The sequence below is a fragment of the Engraulis encrasicolus genome, chromosome 19 (genome assembly GCF_034702125.1).
Source record: "Engraulis encrasicolus isolate BLACKSEA-1 chromosome 19, IST_EnEncr_1.0, whole genome shotgun sequence".
NCBI classification, from domain to species: domain Eukaryota; kingdom Metazoa; phylum Chordata; class Actinopteri; order Clupeiformes; family Engraulidae; genus Engraulis; species Engraulis encrasicolus.
In genome coordinates this window covers 1,918,688-1,941,417 of record NC_085875.1, presented here as the reverse complement: position 1 = coordinate 1,941,417, position 22,730 = coordinate 1,918,688, and the positions used below count along the sequence as shown (strand labels likewise).

Below are 22,730 nucleotides of genomic sequence, written 5' to 3'. Positions count from 1 at the left end.
GTATGAACATTATCAGTAGAGAAGGGGTGTGGCCAATTTACTGTTTGACACCGTCACTGAGGTATTGCGGTCGGGTAAACGGTATATATACTGTTGAGTCATCTGATTCAGGGTAACTAGTAGCTAGTTCACAGTAACTTTAACGTTGGGGACGCTTTGAGGCCCGCTGTGACAATAATATGGTTAAATACTTTGGGGCCGGCTGAGAATATATTACGGCCGTTGTAATATATTTCGCGGCCGCGGCCCACCGGGACAAGTCCCCGATCTCCCGATGGCCACTCCGCGCCTGCACTATAAGCACTACAGAAAGGAAAACATTGCAAAACATGACAAGGAATACACCCACCATTTAAGCTGGTGAAATCATGTCCAAGATAGGAATTAACACTGTTTTTTATATAAAATCATCTCATCGGTTAATGTATTTAACTGTTAAGTGTTGTCTTTTGTTTTGTTTTTAGTCTTCCTCGACATTTGCTGCCATTTATTGTCCCCGTCCCAACTCTTTTGAGACGTGTTGGATTTCTCAAATTAGAAATGAGTACATATGTCCCCCAAAACAATATTTTTTCTTGGTTTTAACACTTAATATGTTGTCTTTTCACTATTCTCCATCTAATGAATAGATTGAGTGTTTTGAAAATGATAGCATTTTGATTTTATTCACTGTTTACCAAACGTCCCAACTTCATCGGAGTTGGGGTTAGTAAGATGTGCAAAATTACTATCACCACCCAATACTATAGACAGCATAATTAAGATGCAGACTACTTAAGCAGATTAACAAAATTATTTATAGAAGAATGATGGGATACGTACTGTATGTGCTTTGACTTCCCTTTTAGGATATGACAGGGTTCACTCACTCTTGTTGTTTCACTGTGGTGTGTCTGTGTGTGTGTGCGCGCGCGGGCGCGTGTATGCGTGCATGCATTTGTTTGTGTGTGTGTGTGTGTGTGCGTGTGTGTGTGTGTGTGTGTGTGTGTGTGTGTGTGTGTGTGTGTGTGTGTGTGTGTGTGTGTGTGTGTGTGTGTGTGTGTGTGTGTGTGTGTGTGTGTGTGTGTGTGTGTGTGTGTGTATTGCAGACATTGACGAGTGCCGTTCTGGTAGCGTGTGTCCTCTCGGTCTCTGCATGAACACACCTGGCTCCTTCTCCTGCATGGCCTGTGACACCGGATACACACTCTCCTCTGACAAGGCCACATGCGAAGGTAAAAAGGCAAATAGTACTTAAAATATTACACAGTACACCTTTAAGGATACACTCTCTGTTCAGACAAGGCCACATGCGAAGGTATTAAGGCTAATATTACACAGTAAACTTTAAAGGCTGCTCACAACCTTTAAGGCTTCATCACGGAGACCTGAGGGTCGAAACGTTATTATCCTGTTAAATTCACCACAGAAGACAGGAAGTGTTGCAGACTTTATTTACTCTACAATGTATTAAGGACACACTCTCCTCAGACAAGGTTACATCTGAAGGTGCAGTATTGAGAGTATACAATGAAGACTATACGTATACTTCCATTCTTGTAACAGACAATTTACCACAGGGGCCTTCTCTTGCCGGGTTAAGGTATAAATAGAGTAGAGTAGAGTAGAGTAGAGTACTTTTATTAATCCCGAAGGAAATTAAGGTGTCTGTCAGCTTACATAAATACACAAATACAAAACATACACAAGACATTATACACATAATTGAACATTACAGGAAAAATATATATCTTGAGTACTACCACCACACATTATCTCACATACACACATGTTCTGTCTCTCACTCACACACACATTGTCCCACCCACACACCCACACACACAAACCCACCCACAACCCCCCTCCCACTCCCACACACACACACACACACACATCCCTGCACAGACACAAGGTCTGGTAGGGTGTCATGTTGCATACATTCACACTCACAGAAAAACAAAATAACCATGTTAAGGTATAAATAGTTCACGTGTAGGTAAAATGTGCTTCATAGCAGAGTTGCAGTATGTACCGGGTATGTGTTTCTCATGTGAATGGGCTCTGGTGTTTTGCATTGAGAGTGTGAAATGAACAGATTAATTCCACGACATGTTACTGACTCCTTGCTGACCTGCTGGAGTTTAAACAGCGGTAACACGTGACGGATCCAAAACACATAATCACCCAGCGCTGGACCAGAGTAGCAAGGCTGAAGACTGAAGGCTGAAGGCTTTCATACGAGGTGGTCTGGACACTGTTTTGCTCCAGAGATTAAAAAAAAGGAAGAAGTCTTGAATGCCTTTGATGTCTTTCAATGCCTAATGAGGAGCCAATGGCACTGACCGGACTGTTGCCTTATCTCTAAAGTACAATATTATGTCTGGAACTAAACAGACTGCAGACCCAACATGTTATACAACACTAGTCACTCAGCACCCAATCTGATTGGTGACTGACCTACAGTATCTCTCTCTCTCTCTCTCATTCTTTCTCCTCTCTCTCTCTCTCTCTCTCTCTCTCTCTCTCTCTCTCTCTCTCTCTCTCTCTCTCTCTCTCTCTCTCTCTCATTCTTTCTCATTCTGGCTGTCTTTCTCTTTCTCATTCTCTGTCTCTGTCGCTCAGTCTCTCTCTCTCTGTGTCTCTCTCTCTGTGTCTCTCTCTCTCTCTCTCTCTCTCTCTCTGTGTCTGTCGCTCATTCTCTCTCTCTCTCTCTCTCTCTCTCTCTCTCTCTCTCTTTCTCTCTCTCTCTTTCTCTTTTCTCTCTCTCTCTCTCTCTCTCATTCTCTCCCTCTCTCTCTCTCTCTCTTTCTTTCATTCTCTCTCTTTCTCTGCCTCTCTCTGTCACTCTCTCTCTCTCTCTCTCTCTCTCTCTCTCTCTCTCTCTCTCTCTCCCTCTCTCTCTCTCTCTCTCCCTCTCTTCCTCAGATGTGGATGAGTGTGAGGATGTTGACAGCTGTGTGGGAGGGGAGTGTTCTAATACACCGGGATCCTTCACCTGCTCCTGTCCTGCAGGATTCCAACACCATGACTCTGGCTGCACAGGTAAACCTCCAATACACATACGCTCCCATACACAGGTAAATCTCCAACACCATGACGCACAGGTAAACCTCCAATACACATGTACGCCACCATACACTAGTATCCCAATCGAATCTCACGCACATCCAGTGACTGGTTTCGGGTGCAGGTTCAAAAAAAGTAATCCATAGGTAAAGAAGGAAACTGCACACCGATGAACTCCCATTAAAGCCATTTTATTGCGTGACGTTTCGGGCCAACCTGGCCCTTCCTCAGTCTGAGTCTCATGCTATCATACGCTAGCCTGGGAAATCCCATGCTGCTTTGCACAATCTTTCCGATCTGAAACTCTGAATCCATCTGAATCTGAGTTCCTATCTACAACTGACATGATTGGCTATGAGCTACGTATATGTCAAATTATGCATTCGTAATGCCCCATGATCGGCCATGGGCAATCGTAGACCAGACCTTTGCTCTGAGAAATGACATAGGTAGCCTCCACACTTGTGAGATAGTCTGGTGTTATACTGTACGCTAGAGTCGTACCAGAGAGAGTAAATAAGAGAGAGGTTCCGCTGGCCCATAGTTTCCGGGTTCTACTGTCGCAAAGGGGAGGGGGGGTTAAATGTTTTCCCTTTAGGCAGACCTAAAGACTGTTCTATTCATTCTAGGAGCATTATGACACGCCCCTTTAGGCAGACCGGAACCTGGTCATAATTAATATATGCAGACACTCGCACTCCTGTATGCTGCAGTCTCATGTTTTGAGCAATGCTGCTTTGAAATTGTTCAAACAGATTAAACTTATGTACAGTTCTAGTAAGGGTAACCTTTCTGTTTTCATTCGTTTTATTATTATTGAAACGCATCAGACAGTATTTTTTTTATTATTATTACTTTATTTATAGAAAGTAGCTTTGTGTACAATATCTCAATGTAGATTACCAACAGCATCTTTGTGAACAATGGTTCAGTTCACTAACATTACACATCAAGTACTATACAGTTCAATAATCATTTCAGTTTCCAGACAGTATTTAGGCTACAGGTTCAGTCAAGGTTACCAAAACATGCTAGAACATCAAAAGGCATCAAAAAGGCATCTTATCCGTGTGAACTGTCTTTTTCTCCCTCACCCTTTTCCTGTGTCCTTTTCCCCTTTGTCCATCTGTCTTGTGTCTGTCTTATCTTTCTCTCTCTCTCTCTCTCTCTCTCTCTCTCTCTCTCTCTCTCTCTCTCTCTCTCTCTCTCTCTCTCTCTCTCTCTCTCTCTATCTCTCTCTTCCCCCCCTCTCTCTCTGCATGCCCCCCTCTCTGTCTCCATCTCTGTCTCTGCCTGCTCCCCCTCTCTCTCTCTCCCTCTTTCTCTCTTCATGTCCCCCCCATCTCTCTCTCTGTATCTCTCTCTCTCTCTCTCTCTCTCTCTCTCTATCTCTCTCTTCATCCCCTCTCTCTCTGCATGCCCCCCTCTCTGTCTCCATCTCTGTCTCTGCATGCTCCCCCTCTCTCTCTCTCCCTCTTTGTCTCTTCATGTCCCCCCCATCTCTCTCTCTCTCTCCTTCTCTCTCTCTCTCCCCATCTCTCTCTCTCTCTCTCTCTCTCTCCCTCTCTCTAGATGTTGATGAGTGCCTGACAGCTGGTGTGTGTGGTGATGGGGAGTGTGAGAATACGGAGGGTTCTTTCCTGTGTGTGTGTCCAGTGGGCTATGCCCAGGCCAGCGATGGATTTGGCTGCCAAGGTGAGACATTCTTTTTTTTCTTGTCAAAGGTATCTTTTGCTCTTGTAAAACAAAGGAGATACGCACTCCGATCTTCTAAATTAACAATCCTGTGCAACCAGAGCAGGACTAAATTATAAGTAAAAAGGAAAAAGAATCTGGTGCCACACAGATGTCTGAAGACGCATGTCGAAACATTAGTCTAACTGCACTAAAAAAGTAAATAACAAAAAATAGACATCCGTGTGGCACCAGATTCCTTTTCCTTTGTATTTATATGTTTTGGTCATTTAGACTTTATTAGTGACAGGGCAGTTGAAAGAGACAGGAAACGATTGGGGGGAGAGAGAGAGATGGGCAAGGATTGGCATATTACCCAGGCCGGATTCGAACCCGGGCCGCCAGCGTAACAGCCCAGTGCCCTAGCCATTACAGCAGGGGTGGGGAATACTACTCCAACTCTTTTTTCCATTAGCGCGCTAGAGGCTCACACACGTGTGTGTGTGTGTGTGTGTGTGTACAGGGCACCATGCGAACCTCAATCACCTCATCACCTCAATCACACTAATCTCAAGGCAGCTACTACTTTTACAACACAGCCACATAAACAACAGAACGAAAGAAGAAAAGAAAGAAAGAAAGACAGAAAGAAAGAAAGAAAGAAAGAAAGAAAGAAAGAAAGAAAGAAAGAAAGAAAGAAAGAAAGTGTGCATACGTGCAGAGATGTATTCCCAGGTGAAAGACTGAAAGAAAGAAAGAAAGAAAGAAAGAAAGAAAGAAAGAAAGACTTGGATTGGCATATTACCCAGGCCGGAATCGAACCCGGGTCGCCAGCTCAGCAGCCCAGTGCCCTACCGTTAGAGCAGTGGTTCTCAAAGTGTGGTCCGGGGACCACTAGTGGTCCGCAACAGAGCTCAGGTGGTCCGCGAGGGATTTTTACTTTTTCAAGACAAGCTAGCAGTAGGCTATATTTTAACATTATTACACAGCATAAGTCTTATTTTCAACACAATAAGACAGGCTATACAGTGTGAGTAAAAAGTAAATGATCTGCATCGAAATTAGTAGTGTCAAATTAGCACCCCTCAACTGTCAGTTCAGTTGACAGGTGGTCCCTAAACATTTTTGGGGGGACAAAGTGGTCCTCGGGCCGAAAAAGTTTGAGAAACACTGCGTTACAGCAGGGGTGGGGAACCTTTTTCATTCAAAGGGCCACTTCAAATTCATCTGAGGGCCGTAAAAGTCCTCAGAGGGCCGCATTATGAACCCAAACAAGGATTTGCCCCTGCACATAAGGCCTATATTGAAGGCAGCCACCTTTAAAACAGACCCCACCTTCTCTAGGTCCCCTGAATATAACTTAATTGTATTGCAAATGTATTTTCTAAGTTTCCTTTACAAAATATGTCATATTTCATGTGAAGCTGCACAACATTAAATTTACATCGGTGGCCTCAGGGCCCACGACACATAGGTTCCCCACCCCTGCATTAGAGCCACGGTAGGGCCAAGCTGAGACATTCCTCTCTTTCTTTGGAGGGAAGGAGCGAGTTCATCTTTACTTTATAGGATAGTTGGAGATTGACTTTGCTGCCGAGGTCAACTATTGCCTTCCTCTTCTTCGTCTTTTTTTTTGTGTGTGTGTGTTTGTGTGTGTGTGTGGGGGGGGGGGGCGAGGGGGTGTCATCTTTATTAGATTTATATAATATATGACAACACAATAATAATAATAATTTAAAAAATAAACTGTCCCCAAATGCTACGCTATATGATTCTTTTAGTCGTACAGGTAACACTTTATATTAATGTCTGCTTATAAAGACTTAGCAATCAATTATCTGATGATGAACAAAACATTAACAAAATGTTTTTATTATTAGCTACATTTTGTTCATGCTTTATAAAATATCTACAAATAATATGTTCAAGCAAATCTTTTAACAGAGTATTATTAGTCATTTACAAACAATTTGTAAATGTTTGATGAATATAAAATATGAACATAACATTTACAAACATTCACAAGTCATTTACAAACATTTGTTAATGTTTTCTTCATCATTTGTTCATTATTTACTAGTGTTATTAATGCGTTATAAGCAGACATTAATGGTACACTGTGCCGGAAATGGTCAAAAAAAGGGTACTGCAACTATGCTGCCTATTGCCAAATTTGATGTTTACATGAAAGTTTACCAAGTAATAAACAAATATTTTCTAGTATGGTCAAAGGAGAGTCATTTTTGCAGCTAAAAATTGCTATTTTTGGAAATTCAAAATGGCGGACAATGGAGAACATCCCCCTTTTCACGTATGAAAACAAGTACAATTTTTCCAGTCATAATGAATACTTCGAAGTTGATGGTGGTGGTAAGTATTCATGAAAAAGGTAACATTAGCGAATGGGCAGCATGAATTCTGGAAATAAACAACTACAAATCTCACACAGTATCCCTTTAATGTAAAGTGTTTAGGGCTGTCCTAAACGATTATTTTCCTCCCAATTAATCTATCAACTATTTTTTTCGAATAGTTGATTAGTCAAGCGATTAATTTTTCAAGTACTCTAGCACTTTAATCTTCAAGGAAATTGGGAAAAAAAGAAAGAAACCGTTAAAATTAGGTCCCTGAGCTCACAATGAGCTTTAAATCATGATAGCTTATTTACTCCAAGATACAACGTCCAATTCAACGCTGGACAATTTTAGGTTTCAATAAAGTAATAAAGCATTAGTAAAGGAAATAAAAAAGCATTGAATTAAATGAAACGATTAGTCGACTATGAAAATTCTTGTCGACTAATTTTTTAGTCGATTAGTCACGATTGGTCGATTAATCGTCCCAGCCCTAAAAGTGTTACCGTCGTACATAATACTTCATCTGATGGGCTTGTATTGAAAGGAGTTTCAGTACAGTAAGTATTCCACAAAGAACATTGTACTCCCTCAGTGAGCTCACTGTGCTGTGGGCAAGCGTGAGTAGCTCGTCTCCTTTCCAGAGGAGTGTTGAACATCTTGGCTAGCCAGAATCTCTCAGCACTGCAAGACTTTACAGTGATCCAAAACGGAGAGAGAGAGAGAGAGAGAGAGAGAGAGAGAGAGAGAGAGAGAGAGAGAGAGAGAGAGAGAGAGAGGGAAAGAGAAAGAGAAAGAGAGGGAAAGAGAGAAATAAAGAGAGGGAAAGAGAGAGAGAAAATCATTCTTTAGTTCTCCTAGACTGCCAAAGTAAAGATGGTTGTGTGTGTGTGTGTGTGTGTGTGTGTGTGTGTGTGTGTGTGTGTGTGTGTGTGTGTGTGTGTGTGTGTGTGTGTGTGTGTGTGTGTGTGTGTGTGTGTGTGTGTGGAGAGGCACAAGGGCCTATGCAGTTATCTCATCCTGGCCACTGCTTCTCAGCCCCCCACCCCCACCACCAGCCCCACACATCCCCACCCCCAGCCATGGAAGAGACCCAACACACCACATACACACACACACACACACACACACACATTCACACGCACACACACACACACACACACACACACACACACACACACACACACACACACACACACACACACACACACACACACACACACACACACACACACACACACACACACATCTCCATCCCCTGCCATGGAATACACCCAACACAATACACGGCCCTCTCCAACCTCCGCAGCAGCAATGCCAAATACATTTTTTCTTTTCTTGGGAAGCTACTCTTTCTTTTCCTTTTCTTTTTTTCTTCATATTTCCTTTCACCTCGTTTAGCTCCTCTGGTTCTGCTCATGCTCAGATACAGTATACTGTACTGTAAAAGTCAGAGCAGAAAAGACACAGCTGAGCTGATTATGAGAATGGAAGGAAGGGGAGTTGGAATGGAAGATTTCAAACGAGGAAGAATAATATTTGGTGGTGTGTTTAATCCATATTCCTAATCCTCACACACACATAGTAGTAACCACAGATGCAATGCAGGCCGGTGAATTTACAATGTAATCCTTTAAACCATTGTGTCCTGGAGCGACATATACGCTGCATTCAGGTTCTTGAGATTTGAGCTGTTTTATTAAAACTGTGGGTATGTGAGATATGAACACATTCTTGTGCAAAATGAAGATTCTAGCTTTTATGCAACTTATGTCATGTTTTTTGTGCTTCGGAGTCTGAGATATTTAGGATTTAATGGGGAGAGAGCACCTTTTCCCAAAAAGGGCTTAGGACAAAATGGGTTAAAGTGCCCATCTCCTTTGCTTGATTGTCCTTTCTCCCCCTATATTTGTAACATTATATCCCCGAAACGCGGAGCGTCGGGGATGTAATGGTTTTGCGTGCGCCGCCGCCACCGTGTCCGCCGCCGCCGCATCCGCCGCCGCCGAGTCCGCCGCCGCTTAAGGTCTTTCGTGTTAACGCGATAACTTTTGAACGGATGTTTGGATTTGTCCCAGATTTTTTGGGTGAATGCTCTAGGGCAGGTTCATGAACTGATTCGAGTTTGGAGGTCAACACTTTCAAGATGGCTGAATTCAAGATGGCCGAATTTTTGTTTGGTCCATAACTTCTGACCGGGTGGATGGATTTGTCCCAGATTTGGTCTGTGAATGCTCTAGGGTAGGTTCATGAACTGCTTCGAGTTGGGAGGTCAACACTTTCAAGATGGCTGAATTCAAGATGGCCGAATTTTTGTTTGGTCCATAACTTCTGACCGGGTGGATGGATTTGTCCCAGATTTGGTGTGTGAATGCTCTAGGGCAGTGGTTCCCAACCTTTTTCTTAAGGGACCCATGTTTTTACTATTGTAAGCTTTGGTGACCCAACCACGCGAGCGCCTGCACGAGACGGAGTCACAAGATGCCCTCTGTTTCCTGGGAAAACTAATTTTAGTTATTTTATTCCTCAATTCGTCTTTGGTCAAATATAGAATACATGTTTAATGTAGCACTTACAATTTGCTGCTTCTATGCATGTATTAGTTAAATGCTTTGTCATTTAGGCTAATCATCATGGGCTATATATTTCAAATGAAACCCCTTAAAATCAAGAGGGCTCCGCGACCCCCTGTGGATCTTTGGCGACCCATAAGTTGGGTCCCGACCCATAGGTTGGGAACCACTGCTCTAGGGTAGGTTCATGAACTGATTCGAGTTTGGAGGTCAACACTTTCAAAATGGCGGAATTCAAGATGGCCGAATTTTTGTTTGGTCCATAACTTCTGACCGGGTGGATGGATTTGTCCCAGATTTGGTGTGTGAATGCTCTAGGGTAGGTTCATGAACCGATTCGAGTTTGGAGGTCAACACTTTCAAGATGGCTGAATTCAAGATGGCCGAATTATTGTTTGGTCCATAACTTCTGACCGGGTGGATGGATTTGTCCCAGATTTGGTGTGTGAATGCTCTAGGGTAGGTTCATGAACTGATTCGAGTTTGGAGGTCAACACTTTCAAGATGGCTGAATTCAAGATGGCCGAATTATTGTTTGGCCAATAACTACTGACCGGGTGGATGGATTTGTCCCAGATTTTGTGTGTGAATGCTCTAGGGTAGGTTCATGAACTAGGGATGCACCGATACCGATACTGGTATCGGTATCGGCTCCCGATACTGCTCATTATACTCGTACTCGTACTCGTACTCGTACTCGTCAAGCACTTGCCGATACCAGCTATGAGTACTACTATTACTCAAAACAATGCAAAATCTTGTCATGTTCTGTGGACTTGAAATCAGCATGGAAAAAGTGCCACCTCATACATTTACTAACATTTGAATCTAAATGGAAATGGACAATAAAAATATCACAGGTGGAAAAAACAAGGCCATGCATTTATTTTCATTGTATTTTGGTGGTAAAAGGTATCGGTATCGGTACTCGGTATCGGCAAGTACACACATTAATGTACTCGTACTTGTATCGGTTTTCAAAAAAGTGGTATCGGTGCATCCCTATCATGAACTGATTCGAGTTTGGAAGACAACACTTTCAAAATGGCGGAATTTTCATTTGGCCCATAACTTCTGACTGGGTGGATTGATTTGCCCGGTAACACCTTATTTTAATGGTTCACCATTTCAGTGAATCTACCATATTAGGTACAGTGTAATAACCAATGTAACAATATTTAATACCATGTAATACTAGTGTAATACCAGTGTAACAATATGCAATATCAGGTACAGTGTAATAACGAGTGTAACAGTATGCAATACCATGTAATATAGTGTAATACCAGTGTAACAATATGCAATACCATGTAATACCACTTACGCACAAACACGTGATGTAAGTAAAAAAAATGGCGGTGTTACACTGGTATTACATTGTATTAAATATTGTTACACTGGTTATTACACTGTACCTAATGTGGTATATCCACTGAACCATTAAAACAGTATTACTATTTGCCCCATTTTTTGCTTCATTTTCACAATAGTCGTTTGGTTTTAAGCCTATGCACGTCATGTCACGTCTGTATGTATCATATACGTTTACGAAATGGTGGACGGGAGTGGTAGGAATGATGGGGGACTGGAAGCGTCGCGTTTCCGGGATATACCTTAAGCAGTCGAAGGCGACTGCACAGGCAGTCTAGTTACATGTAGGCTACTGTACTACACAGCTTAACAAGTCTTGATTTCACCACAATAAGTAATATAAATGTGAATAATATGTAAGTGATCTGCATCGAAATGATCAGTGTCAAATTAGCACCCGTCAACGGACAATTTAGTTGACAGGTGGTCCTTTAAAGCTCCGTGTACACCATAGCGATCTGCGCGACCAGAGCGACGGAAGTCATTATTTCTCTATGGAGGGAAGGCAAATAAAGCTACCAGAGCGAATTTGCCAGGAGCGAAGCTTCTTGAGCGACCAGAGCGAATTTTGACGATTAAACTCAAGCTAATCTTAAGCGAATTTGCTATGACGCGGTTCGGCGAAAACCAATTGGAACGTTCATATCGACGTTTGTCCCAGAATGTCAAGACAGAGTCTTTATGTGATTAGCTGAATCAAACATGTCAAAGCCGCGTTCAGAGCGAATAAAGTGAATTCATGGCGAAACTTCTTCAACCACCCCAGCTACCTGGGTTGCGTAGGTAGTGCTTGGTGTACACGGGCCATTACACTCTTTGGGAGACAAAGTGGTCCTCGGTCTGAAAAAGTACCAATACATAACATAACAATTAGAAGATTTTTTTAATCCAGAGGCACAGAGGACAGCTATGTTACATAATTTCATGCTATCCAAATTTACGTCTACATTCTGCAATGTGTGAAGGCCTGGTGATCAGCTCCTATGTGTGAAGGCTTTTTTTCGCCCATTAGAGTCATGAAATCCATGCTAAACATGTTTACATTGAGTGATGTGTGAGGACCTACACTGCACACCACATCAATATTCTGTGTTTACCCATAATGCCGAGGTGTCCTGCCAATGGTGTCAGCTATGATAAACAAAAACAATCGACTTGGGAATCAATGGAGAGAACTCGTCCTCCTCGAGAGCGGAGCGTAAAAAGAGCGTTATTATCCTCACAGCTGTTTGCATTTACAGTTTGTCAAGTCCAATATGAAATTGAGAGACTTCAAGAGGGCGAAAGTGTGTGAGAGAGAGAGATAGAGAGAGAGAGAGAGAGAGAGAGAGGGAGAGAGAGAGAGAGAGAGAGAGAGAGAGAGAGAGAGAGAGAGAGAGAGAGAGAGAGAGAGAGAGATACTGTGTTAAGGCATTTGAATGAAGAGAGTGAAAGCCCGCGTGTGAGAGACTATGTCAGGGCCAGGGTTGCCAGATGAGGCTGCTGATTTCCAGCCCAAAAAATGCTCAAAACCCGCCTGGAAACACTAAATCCCGCCCAATTCTATTGATTTCTATGGGCAAAATTGGGTGGGTTTTCCTGCAAAATGCCATTTTTACCTGCAGAAGGCCATGCAAAGCAGCCCAATTGGGCGGGAAAACAGCCCAATCTGGCAACACTGGTCGGGCGTATGAATGTGCAGCTGATTGAGTGATTGGGGGGAAAGTGTGTAAACACGACACGAGTGAGAATGTGTGAGTAAATTTGCAGGGGGAAAGTGAGAGAGGTGATTTCACGATTCAAGATTCAAGATTCAAGATTAGTCTATTACGTCTTGTTAGAGGTTTGAAGCCTATAAAGAGTAAAAATTGTTGTGTTTTTTGTGTCCTCAAAAAGATTAAAAAATAAGAGAGAGAGGGGGGGGGGTTGTGGAAAAAAATTGTGTGAGAAGAGCGGTGTTTGTGAGAAGAGGAGTGTTTGTGAGAAGAGGAGTGTTAGTGGATGAGAGTGTGTAAGGCGTAGCGTAAAGGATGATATGTGGAGAGCCCTGGGTTCATCAAACATCTGTATGATAGGAAACGGGCAGAAAATAAACAATACATTGATTTCTGTGCAAAGCGTGGCGTTCATCAATTACAGCGTGATTGCACAGTGCAATGAACTTTTACATCAGGTCTGAATTACTGTCTTGTCTGGGAGTGTGTTGTGTTAGTGTTGGAGAACGCTAAGGTTATAACTTTCAAAAGTACAGTTGCATTTCTCACAAATTTGTATTTCATCATACAGTATTATACTCGTCGTGAATATTGGATAAATCTTCTCATGCGCATTCACCACATTTGATCCTTTTACCTCCTCTGTTTATGGTTCATGGTTATTTATCAATGGACACTCATTCTTACACGTGGAATGGAGTGATGCTTGAAATTGTACAGGCCCGTAGCCAGCCTTGTGGTAGGGGGGGGATCTTTTTCCCCCGAAAGTGGACTTCATTTGGCTCCCTATTCCAATGTCCCCAAATACACGAGCACACTTCAAATATTTTAATTTAGACATATTTCATTCATTATGAGTTTGCAGTGAGTCTATTGCTGTTCTTAATTGTTTGTCTGTTGCTCCCCATTCTTAACACAAATGGAAATGAATTGATTTTAACGACTGCTATCTGACAGTTATTTTCATTGTTGGCCCAATATTGGGGGGTTCGAGTGGGGGTGGGGGACGGGAGGGGGGGTTAGAACGAACCCCTCGAACCCCCCCTGGCTACGGGCCTGTTGTATCTATCCCGCATGACACAACGCAGCGATAATTCATTTCATACAAACATTTCGAAAAGCCATGCTGTATAATGTCTATGTAGTGTTCCCCTTCTCTACCTCCCTCTCTCTCTCTCTCTCTCTCTCTCTCTCTCTCTCTCTCTCTCTCTCTCTCACCTTGTCTCACCCTTCCAGCTATCATTCTTACGGACATTTCTAAAAACAATGCTCCATAATTTGTATCATGTGTTTGTGTGTGTAAGGGATTCCATCTTGCAGCGCTTGACGCGGGACGTTACTGTAGTAGACCTCGCTCACCTCACAGCACCTCGTGCAGTTAAAGGGACACTGTGCAGAAAATGGTCAGAAAAGGTACTGCAACTATGCTGCTCATTGAAACTGGGCTGCCTATTGCCAAATTTGATCTTTACATGAAAGTTTACTAAGTAATAAACAAATATTTTCTAGTATGGTCCAAGTACAGTCATTTTTGCAGTTAAAAATGGCTATTTTTGGAAATTCAAAATGGAGAAGATCCCCCTTTTCATGTATGAAAAGTGCAATTTTTCCAGTCATAATGAATACTTAGAATTTGATGCTGGTGGTAAGTATTCATGAAAAAGGTAACATTAGTGAACGGGCAGCATGAATTCTGGAAATAAACAACAAAAAATCTCACACAGTGTCCCTTTAAACTGCGTACACCAAAAACGAACTACACTACCCGAGTAGCCGAGGTCACTGAAGAAGTTTCGCCATGAAGTGGCTTTAAGGGCCGTACACACACGTCGCTGCTAGTTACTCACTCAGCGAATGAACTCAAGAGAATGTCAATGTGTTCCAGCGAGACAAGCAGGCGAGTAGGCGAGTACTGTACAAGCGATGCGATGTGGGCGGATCCAAGCGAGTAACCAATTGGAATGCAGAGTTTGGTACTTCTCGCCTGTTCATTTGAAGAGTTCAGATGCAAAACCCCCTAACTCCATTTCTGAAGACCTGCACTTCTATATTTTTAGAGAACCCCTTTGTTGGTTTGGTTTACATTCATGTGCTTAATAATACATATAAATAGTTATATTACACAAATAAAATAAAAAATATGCAATTTTGATAGCTTTGTATTAAATAAAAATGAATTAAGATTATTTTCTGAAAAGGCACTTAGGGGGTTTTGCATCTGAACTCTTCATTTGCAGTTAAAGGCGCGGGAACTTTCAGCGAACGTTCCATGATAGAGTGGCGAGTAGGCGAGCAAGCGAGAAGCTAGTAAATAGCAGCGATGTGTGTGTATGGCCCTTTATGCACTCTGGACATGAAATTGACACGCTTGGTTCAGCTAATCTCATAGCGTCTCTGGCTTGTTAGCCTGGGACATTCAGAGATATGAACATTCCAATTGGGTTTTTTTTTTGCCGATCCACGTCATCATAGCTTATTACCATAATATTAGCTTGACTTTAACAGCTGAAATTCTTTATGGTGGCTGAGGTCGTCGCTTCGCTCCAGACCCTCCATACAGAAATAATGACTTCCGTCTCTTCTTCTCTCTCTCTCCTCTTCCCTTTCCCTCACTTCCAGACGTGGACGAGTGCAAGAAGGGGAATGTGTGTTTCCAGGGCGAGTGTCTCAACACGGTCGGCTCCTACCAGTGTGTGTGTGAGGCCGGCTACAAGTTCTCTACACATACCGGAGACTGTGAAGGTACGATAGGATTCTCTTATAGCTGGCTAAAAGTTCTCGACACACACCGGAGACTGTGGAGGTACGATAGGCTGCTCTTAGCTGGCTATAAGTGGTCTACACAGACCGGAGACTGTGAAGGTATGATAGGCTGCTCTTATAGCTGCAAGTTCTATACACACACAGGAGACTGTGAAGGTACAATAGGCTTCTCTTATAGCTGGCTACAAGTTCTATATAGGCCTACACACAGGAGACTGTGAAGGTACGATAGGCTTCTCTTAGCCGGCTACAAGTGCTCTACACAAACACAGGAGACTGTGAAGGTACGATAGGCTTCTATTAGCTGGCTACAAGTTTTCTACACACACAGGTGATTGTGAAGGTACGGTAGGCTGCTCTTATAGCTGGCTACAACTTCTCTACACACACAGGGGATTGTGAAGGTATGATAGGCTGCTCTTATAGCTGACTACAAGTTCTCGACTCACACAGGAGATTGTGAAGGTATGATAGGCTTCTCTTAGCTGGCTACAAGTTCTCTACACGCACAGGGGATGGGGCACCTAAGTCATCTAAGCCCTCTACTTCCTGGTTCATGGGGCAGAACGTTGCAAAAAAATGAATGGAAGTGAACGAGGCGAGTCGTGGTGGATGTGTGGTGCATAAGTGGAGGTCCAAGGTTTTCATTGTTGTCGAAAAACCACTCATTTCAAGTCCAGTAATTAGTTTTTGACTCCCTCTGCCCCTTGAACCAGGAAGTAGGGGGCGTGACTTAGGTTCCTCATTGTGAAGGTACGATAGGCTTCTCTTAGGTGATGGTGTCTGTTTACCTTCGCCAGAAGGTTATGTTTTGCCCGCCGTGTATTTATTTATTTGTGAATATGTCTGTTTGTACTTCGTATAACTCAGTCAAAACTGAGCCGATTTTTATGAAATTTTGTGGGATGATTGGTCATGATCCAAGGAACAATCGATTAGTTTTTGGGAGTGATTGGGTCAAAGGTCAAAGGTCAAGGTCAAAATGTTTGTTTGTACTTCGTATAACTCAGACAGAACTGAGCCGATTTTTATGAAATTTAGTGGGATGATTGGTCATGACCCAAGGGACAATCGATTAGTTTTTGGGAGTGATTGGGTCAAAGGTCAAGGTCAAGGTCACGAAAAGGTCAAAAACGTAAATTGAGCCGATTTTTATGAAATTTAGTGGGATGATTGGTCATGACCCAAGGAACAATCGATTCGTTTTTGGGAGTGATTGGGTCAAAGGTCAAAGGTCAAGGTCAAGGTCACGAAAAGGTCAAAAACGTAAATTGAGCCGATTTTTATGAAATTTAGTGGGATGATTGGTCATGACCCAAGGAACACTCGATTACTCTTTGGGAGTGATTGGGTCAAAGGTCAAAGGTCAAGGTCACGAAAAGGTCAAAAACATAAATTGAGCCGATTTTTATGAAATTTAGTGGGATGATTGGTCATGACCCAAGGAACACTCGATTACTTTTTGGGAGTGATTGGGTCAAAGGTCAAGGTCACGAAAAGGTCAAAAACGTAAATTGAGACGATTTTTATGAAATTTACTGGGATGATTGGTCATGACCCAAGGAACAATCGATTACTTTTTGGGAGTGATTGGGTCCAAGGTCAAGGTCAAGGTCACGAAAAGGTCAAAAACGTTTTTCTTTGCCAAGCACTATATGCCAGAACAACGTGTGCATGCTGAATTGAATAAGAGGTCAAGACTGGGCCAAAAATGTAATATTACGATATTCCGGTCCGATTTAAATGAAACTAGCACCAAAATTTGGAGAATGTTATGCCCCACACTCTGAAGATGGCCAGAAAAAAATAAGTGGCGTAGGCGAAGGTTTGTGCTGTACCGAGTGCCCATTCTAGTTTTTTGTGTATTCACTTTGAGAGAATCTCTGATCTTTCATATTGAGCATAGACATCTATACATACTATGAAAGGATTTTGAGAGAGAGTGGCTGTGGGATAGGATGCAGACAGAGACGGTACAATAGTCAGGTTGTCCAGGCCCTCCACCACACTGTCTCTGCACACACAGAAGAAGAACAAATCTGTGCTTAGAGAGAATCGGATGAAGACTGTGAAGTCGAAACGTAATCCAGCCATGAAATAGTAAAAGAAAACAAAAAGTATTTCAAGTGTGCGGACCTCTCACTTTGAAACTACAGTCAGCCTTTGTCCTGCACCTTTTCCTGGGATGATGTGCACAGTCTTCACCTTCAACCAAATCTGGGGTGAATTTCTCAAAACCAAAGTTGCTTACTACATTAGCTACTTTGTTGTTTTCGATGCATTTTTCCATTGGCAACTACCAAAGTTGTTAACAGGCTAACAACTTCTCTTTTGAGAAACTCACCCCTGTGCTTACTCACGGTGATTATGGTCTCTTGGTTTTTAGTTATGCTCTCCAAAGAGTAGAGTTTGAAGCCAACTGGACTTCACTTCTTCTGAAAGCGTCAAGCTCCAAGAAGGAGAAGTCCAGTTACATACAACTCTATTCTTTGGATAGCGTGACCAGGAGGAATGGCAAACTTCTCAGACATTATTACATAACACTTAGCTGAGGCTCTTATCCAAAGCAACTTGCAGTTATTTGCAGGGTATTGATTACAGTCCCCGGAGCAGTGTGGGGTTAGGGGCCTTGGTACAGGGTATTGGTTACAGTCACTGGAGCAGTGTGGGGTTAGGGGCCTTAGTACAGGGTATTGGATACAGTCCCTGGAGCAGTGTGGGGTTAGGGGCCTTGGTGTACAGGGTATTGGATACAGTCCCTGGAGCAGTGTGGGGTTAAGGGCCTTGGTACAGGGTATTGGATACAGTCCCTAGAGCAATCTGGGGTTAGGTGCCTTGCTCAAGGGCACCTCAGCCATGGAGTGAAGTATGGAATGGAAGGGTGGGATTTGATCCTGCAACCCTGTGATCTACAGTCCAACTCCCTAACCACTACGCCACGGATGTCAGGCATAGACAGGGTTGCCAGATGAGGCTCGTCATTTCCAGCCCAAAAGATGCTCAAAACCCGCCTGGAAGCACAAAATCCCGCCCAATTCTATAGATTTCTATGGCCAGCAATTGGGCGGGTTTTCCTGAAAAATGCCATTTTTACCCGCAGACGGCCGTCCTACAGTAAGCAGCCCAATTGGTAACACTGGGCATAGAGTGTGTTCCTGGTAATGTTCTGTAAGAGTAGGCAGCAGAATGGAAGCCTAGCCCAGTGTTTCCCAACCTTTTTTGTCTTGTGTACCCCATAAGCCTTTTTTTTTCATTCCATGAGTACCCCCTCACTCATGCTCTATATACCAATGCTCCATACATTTGTTTATTTCCCCAAGTACCCCCTGCAGTGTCCCCGCGTACCCCTAGTGGTACACGTACCCCTGGTTGGGAATCACTGCCGTAGACTATATTATTTTGTATGTTGTTTAGGGAACCGTGGTGGCATGGTTAGGGATATTTGATATTTTGATATTTTATTAGGATCCCCATTAGCTGATAAGACATATCAGCTACTCTTTCTGGGGTCCACATAGAACATTGAAACAAACAATACATCAACATACAAGACAACATACAGTATATGTAAGGGAGATTGGTTTAAGGTTGGTTTGGTTGCAGGTTTAAATCCCACCTGACCTCTCCCTACACCTCCATCCATGGCTGAAGGGCCCTTGAGCAAAGGCAAGGTGTCTAACCCCACATTGCTCCAGGGACTGTAACCAATACCCTGTACATGTAAGTCGCTTTGGACAAAAGGATAAAATCTACTGTATGTTCACTTTTATACGTCACTTTGGAAAAAAGCTAAATGTAGACAATGTTTTGTCTGTGTGTGTGTGTGTGTGTGTGTGTGTGTGTGTGTGTGTGTGTGTGTGTGTGTGTGTGTGTGTGTGTGTGTGTGTGCGTGTGTGTGTGTGTGTGTGCGTGTGTGTGTGTGTGTGTGTGTGTCCGAGCGTGCGTGTGTGGTGTGTGTGTGTGCGTGTGTGCATCACAATATGGTGACACTGAACGCTACTGCACCACAGTAGATGCTACTCACCCGTCGAAACTGCCGGAAAAAAACGCAGGGAAGATGAACTGTACGATTTGGTATGAAGATGATCAAACGTGTGTGTGTATGTGTGTGTGTGTGTGTGTGTGTGTGTGCGTGTGTGTGCGTACGTGTGGCGTGTGTGTGTGTGTGTGTTTTGATCAGATGTGGACGAGTGTAAGGAGTATGGCAGTGACATCTGTGGGGCGTGGCTCTGTGAGAACACTCTGGGGTCGTACCGCTGCTTCATGGGCTGCCAGCCGGGAGAGGAGGGCGCCCACTGTGGTGAGTACGCGTCATTACACCACATTACACTACATTACACTGCATTACAATACATTACACCACATTACACTACACCACATTACACTACATTACATTACAGCCGGGAGAGGAGGGCGCCCGCTGTGGTCAGTACGCGTCATTACACCACATTACACTATACTGTACTACATTACACTACAGTACATTACATTACATTACATTACACCACACACTACTACATTACATTACATTACATTAGAGCCGGGAGAGGAGGGCGCCCACTGTGGTCAGTACACCACATTACACCACACTACACCACACTACACTACATTACATTACATTATATTACATTATACTACATTACACTACATTACATTACATTATACTACATTACACTACATTACATTACATTACACTACACTACACTACACTACACTATGACTTGGTCATTACCATAATGGTGACAACATAAATATTATAAATAACTTAGTCTCTGCATGAAGGGGGTATCAAAGCTACAAGCAGCAGGGCAAAGTGTACGAATGAGACTGTGAGAGAGTAACATGCCTGGAAAAAAATAGCAATCTTCGATCCGCATATTTCAAAGGTCCGCTAATACAACACAGGAGATCTGGATTAGTCAGTGCTAGAGAGTAGCATTCCATACAAAGCTGTGTCTACCAAGTTATATATATATATATATATATATAATCAAATAACTTCTCAGCTGAGGCTCTTATCAGAAACAGACATCTTTTAAGTCATCCAAAAACGTTTGTAACAAGCGCAGTGCACAGTTGTTGTTGGTGCTGCCTTGTACATATGTAATGACATGTCATGTGCTCCCCATCTGAACTGTGATCTGGAGCCAAAGAATGCAGGCAGCACATCACATCACCACCAGTATGGATTTCACCAAACATCTATCTCATGCTTGTCATGTTGTCAAAGTTGCAATCATTTTAATCGAACATGACAGACCTGTAAAATAAACCATTCTTCCCCCACAGCAGCAAGGACAGATCAGGACTCCATGGGGCCCCTGGGCCAGAAAACAAGAAAGGCCCCCCTCTTTGAGTGTTGGTAGTTTACAAAAGGATTCAGTCTTTCAGGCCAGATGTAAGAAAGTGTGATTTTAATGCAATACGCAAAAGGATATATTATAGCAGTGTTTCCCAACCAGGGGTCCATGTACCACTAGGGGTACGTGAGCACACTGCAGGGGGTACTTGGAAAGATGTTAGGGCATAGAAAGCGATATAGAACATGAATTAGGGGTTACTCATCATGGCACAACTAAGAGGTTTAGGGGGTACGCAAGACAAAAAAGATTGGGAAACACTGATATAGAGGACTGGTCTTCGGGCCCCCCTTGACTCTTGGGCCCCTGGGCCTGGGCCCGGTAGGCCCGCACAGTAACCCATCCTTCTACAGCAGTGCTTACACACACACTGTATGATTCTGACTTGCTGACTGCATGCGTGAGACACATCGCCCATTGTCTTGGTAATATGCCTCTGTGGACTCCGATCACACATGTGATTAGAACATTGGCAGAGTTTGAGAGTTCTCACTATGTATGATGTAACAAAGGGTTTTTTAAGCACTACATTCTGTAGAATGTTCGTGCAAAATTCTAGAAGGACAGCGGAGAGAAAAAAAAAACATGTCTCATTCTCTCTCTCCCTAAAGGGTTAACAGTGTTCTCTATTGAAGTTTTCTGCGTTCTTGGCCCTGGTGTCATTCCCATTTCAAACAGCGAGTGAGCGGTTTGGGTTCTGAGGGCTGTGAGTTGAGTGATGGATAATTCCCACTAATTGGCTTCTGATGAAAAATCAGTCTGATGCCTCTCCAAGTACACACTTCTTATGTGCCTGTTGGGAGAGGAGAGATTGGAAACACCACCACCACGACCACCACCACCACCACCGCGTGTGGGTGTGGAGCAGGGTTGCCAGATGAGGCTGATGATTTCCAGCCCAAAAAATGCTCAAAACCCGCCCAGAAGCACAAAATCCCGCCCAATTGTATTGATGTCTATGGCAAAAATTCGGCAGGTTTTTCTGCTAAATGCCATTTTTACCCGCACACGGCCATCCGAAGCAGCCCAATTGGGCGGGAATCTGCCCTATCTGGCAACACTGGTGGTGGGGAGCGAGCCGAGCCGAGCGCCACAAGATCAGACACAAAGCTACTATGTCCTAGCCTCCTCCCTCTCTCCCTCCCTCCCTCCGAGATGCATGCATGCCAGCTAGCCAGACCCTCTGAACTCTATTCCCCTCTCCAGAGCTGGACTGGTAATCTGGCATACAGGGCATTTTCCTGGTGGGCTGGGAGTAATCAGGGGCAGACGCTGTTGTTTTGTTTTTTGGTTGTTTATTTGTTTCAGAATTTCCCCTTAGATATCGGCCTTACAATTTAGATGGAGCGGCCCATCGTTGCGTCCCTACGTGATATACAGTGGACTGGAGCCACCATAGCTGTATTATAGGGGGTGGGGTTGAGGGCAGGGTTGCCAGATGGTTGACTATTTCCAGCCCAAAAAAACCCTCAAAACTCGCCTGGAAGCACTAAATCCCACCCAAACCTATTGATTTCTATGGCCAAAAATTTGACGTTTTTTTTCCCCCTGCTAATTGCCATTTTTACCCACAGAGGGCCATCCTAAGCATCCCAATTGGGCGGGAAACCGCCCAATCTGGCAACACCAGTTGAGGGGCTGGCCTATGCCAAACAAAACAAAAAAGCCCGGACCAGATTGTGGTCCCAGTCCAGCTGCACAACAGTAGAGTACAGTGTAGACTGATGGCCATCTACTGCACTCCACTTCATGACTCCCAAGGCCTCTTATTGTCTCTGAACTGCTGCCTACACTGTAGTGCACTGCACTGCTCTGCATGATGAAATTACACAGCAACACATGAAAAGGTGTCGGGGTGAAAACTGTCTACTGTGAGGCAATGACGCATTGCAGGGG

At 43.5% G+C, this 22,730-nt stretch overlaps 1 protein-coding gene across 1 annotated transcript in view; it reads left to right on the top strand.

Annotated features, from left to right (window-relative positions):
* Positions 1–22,730, top strand: part of LOC134435145 (latent-transforming growth factor beta-binding protein 2-like) — a 182,506-nt gene that overhangs the window by 134,605 nt on the left and 25,171 nt on the right. The window contains exons 25-29 of the mRNA XM_063183998.1: positions 1,089–1,214; positions 2,905–3,021; positions 4,618–4,740; positions 15,331–15,453; positions 19,655–19,774. Of these exons, the coding sequence (XP_063040068.1) occupies positions 1,089–1,214; positions 2,905–3,021; positions 4,618–4,740; positions 15,331–15,453; positions 19,655–19,774 (609 nt within the window). The remainder of the gene's footprint in view (positions 1–1,088; positions 1,215–2,904; positions 3,022–4,617; positions 4,741–15,330; positions 15,454–19,654; positions 19,775–22,730) is intronic.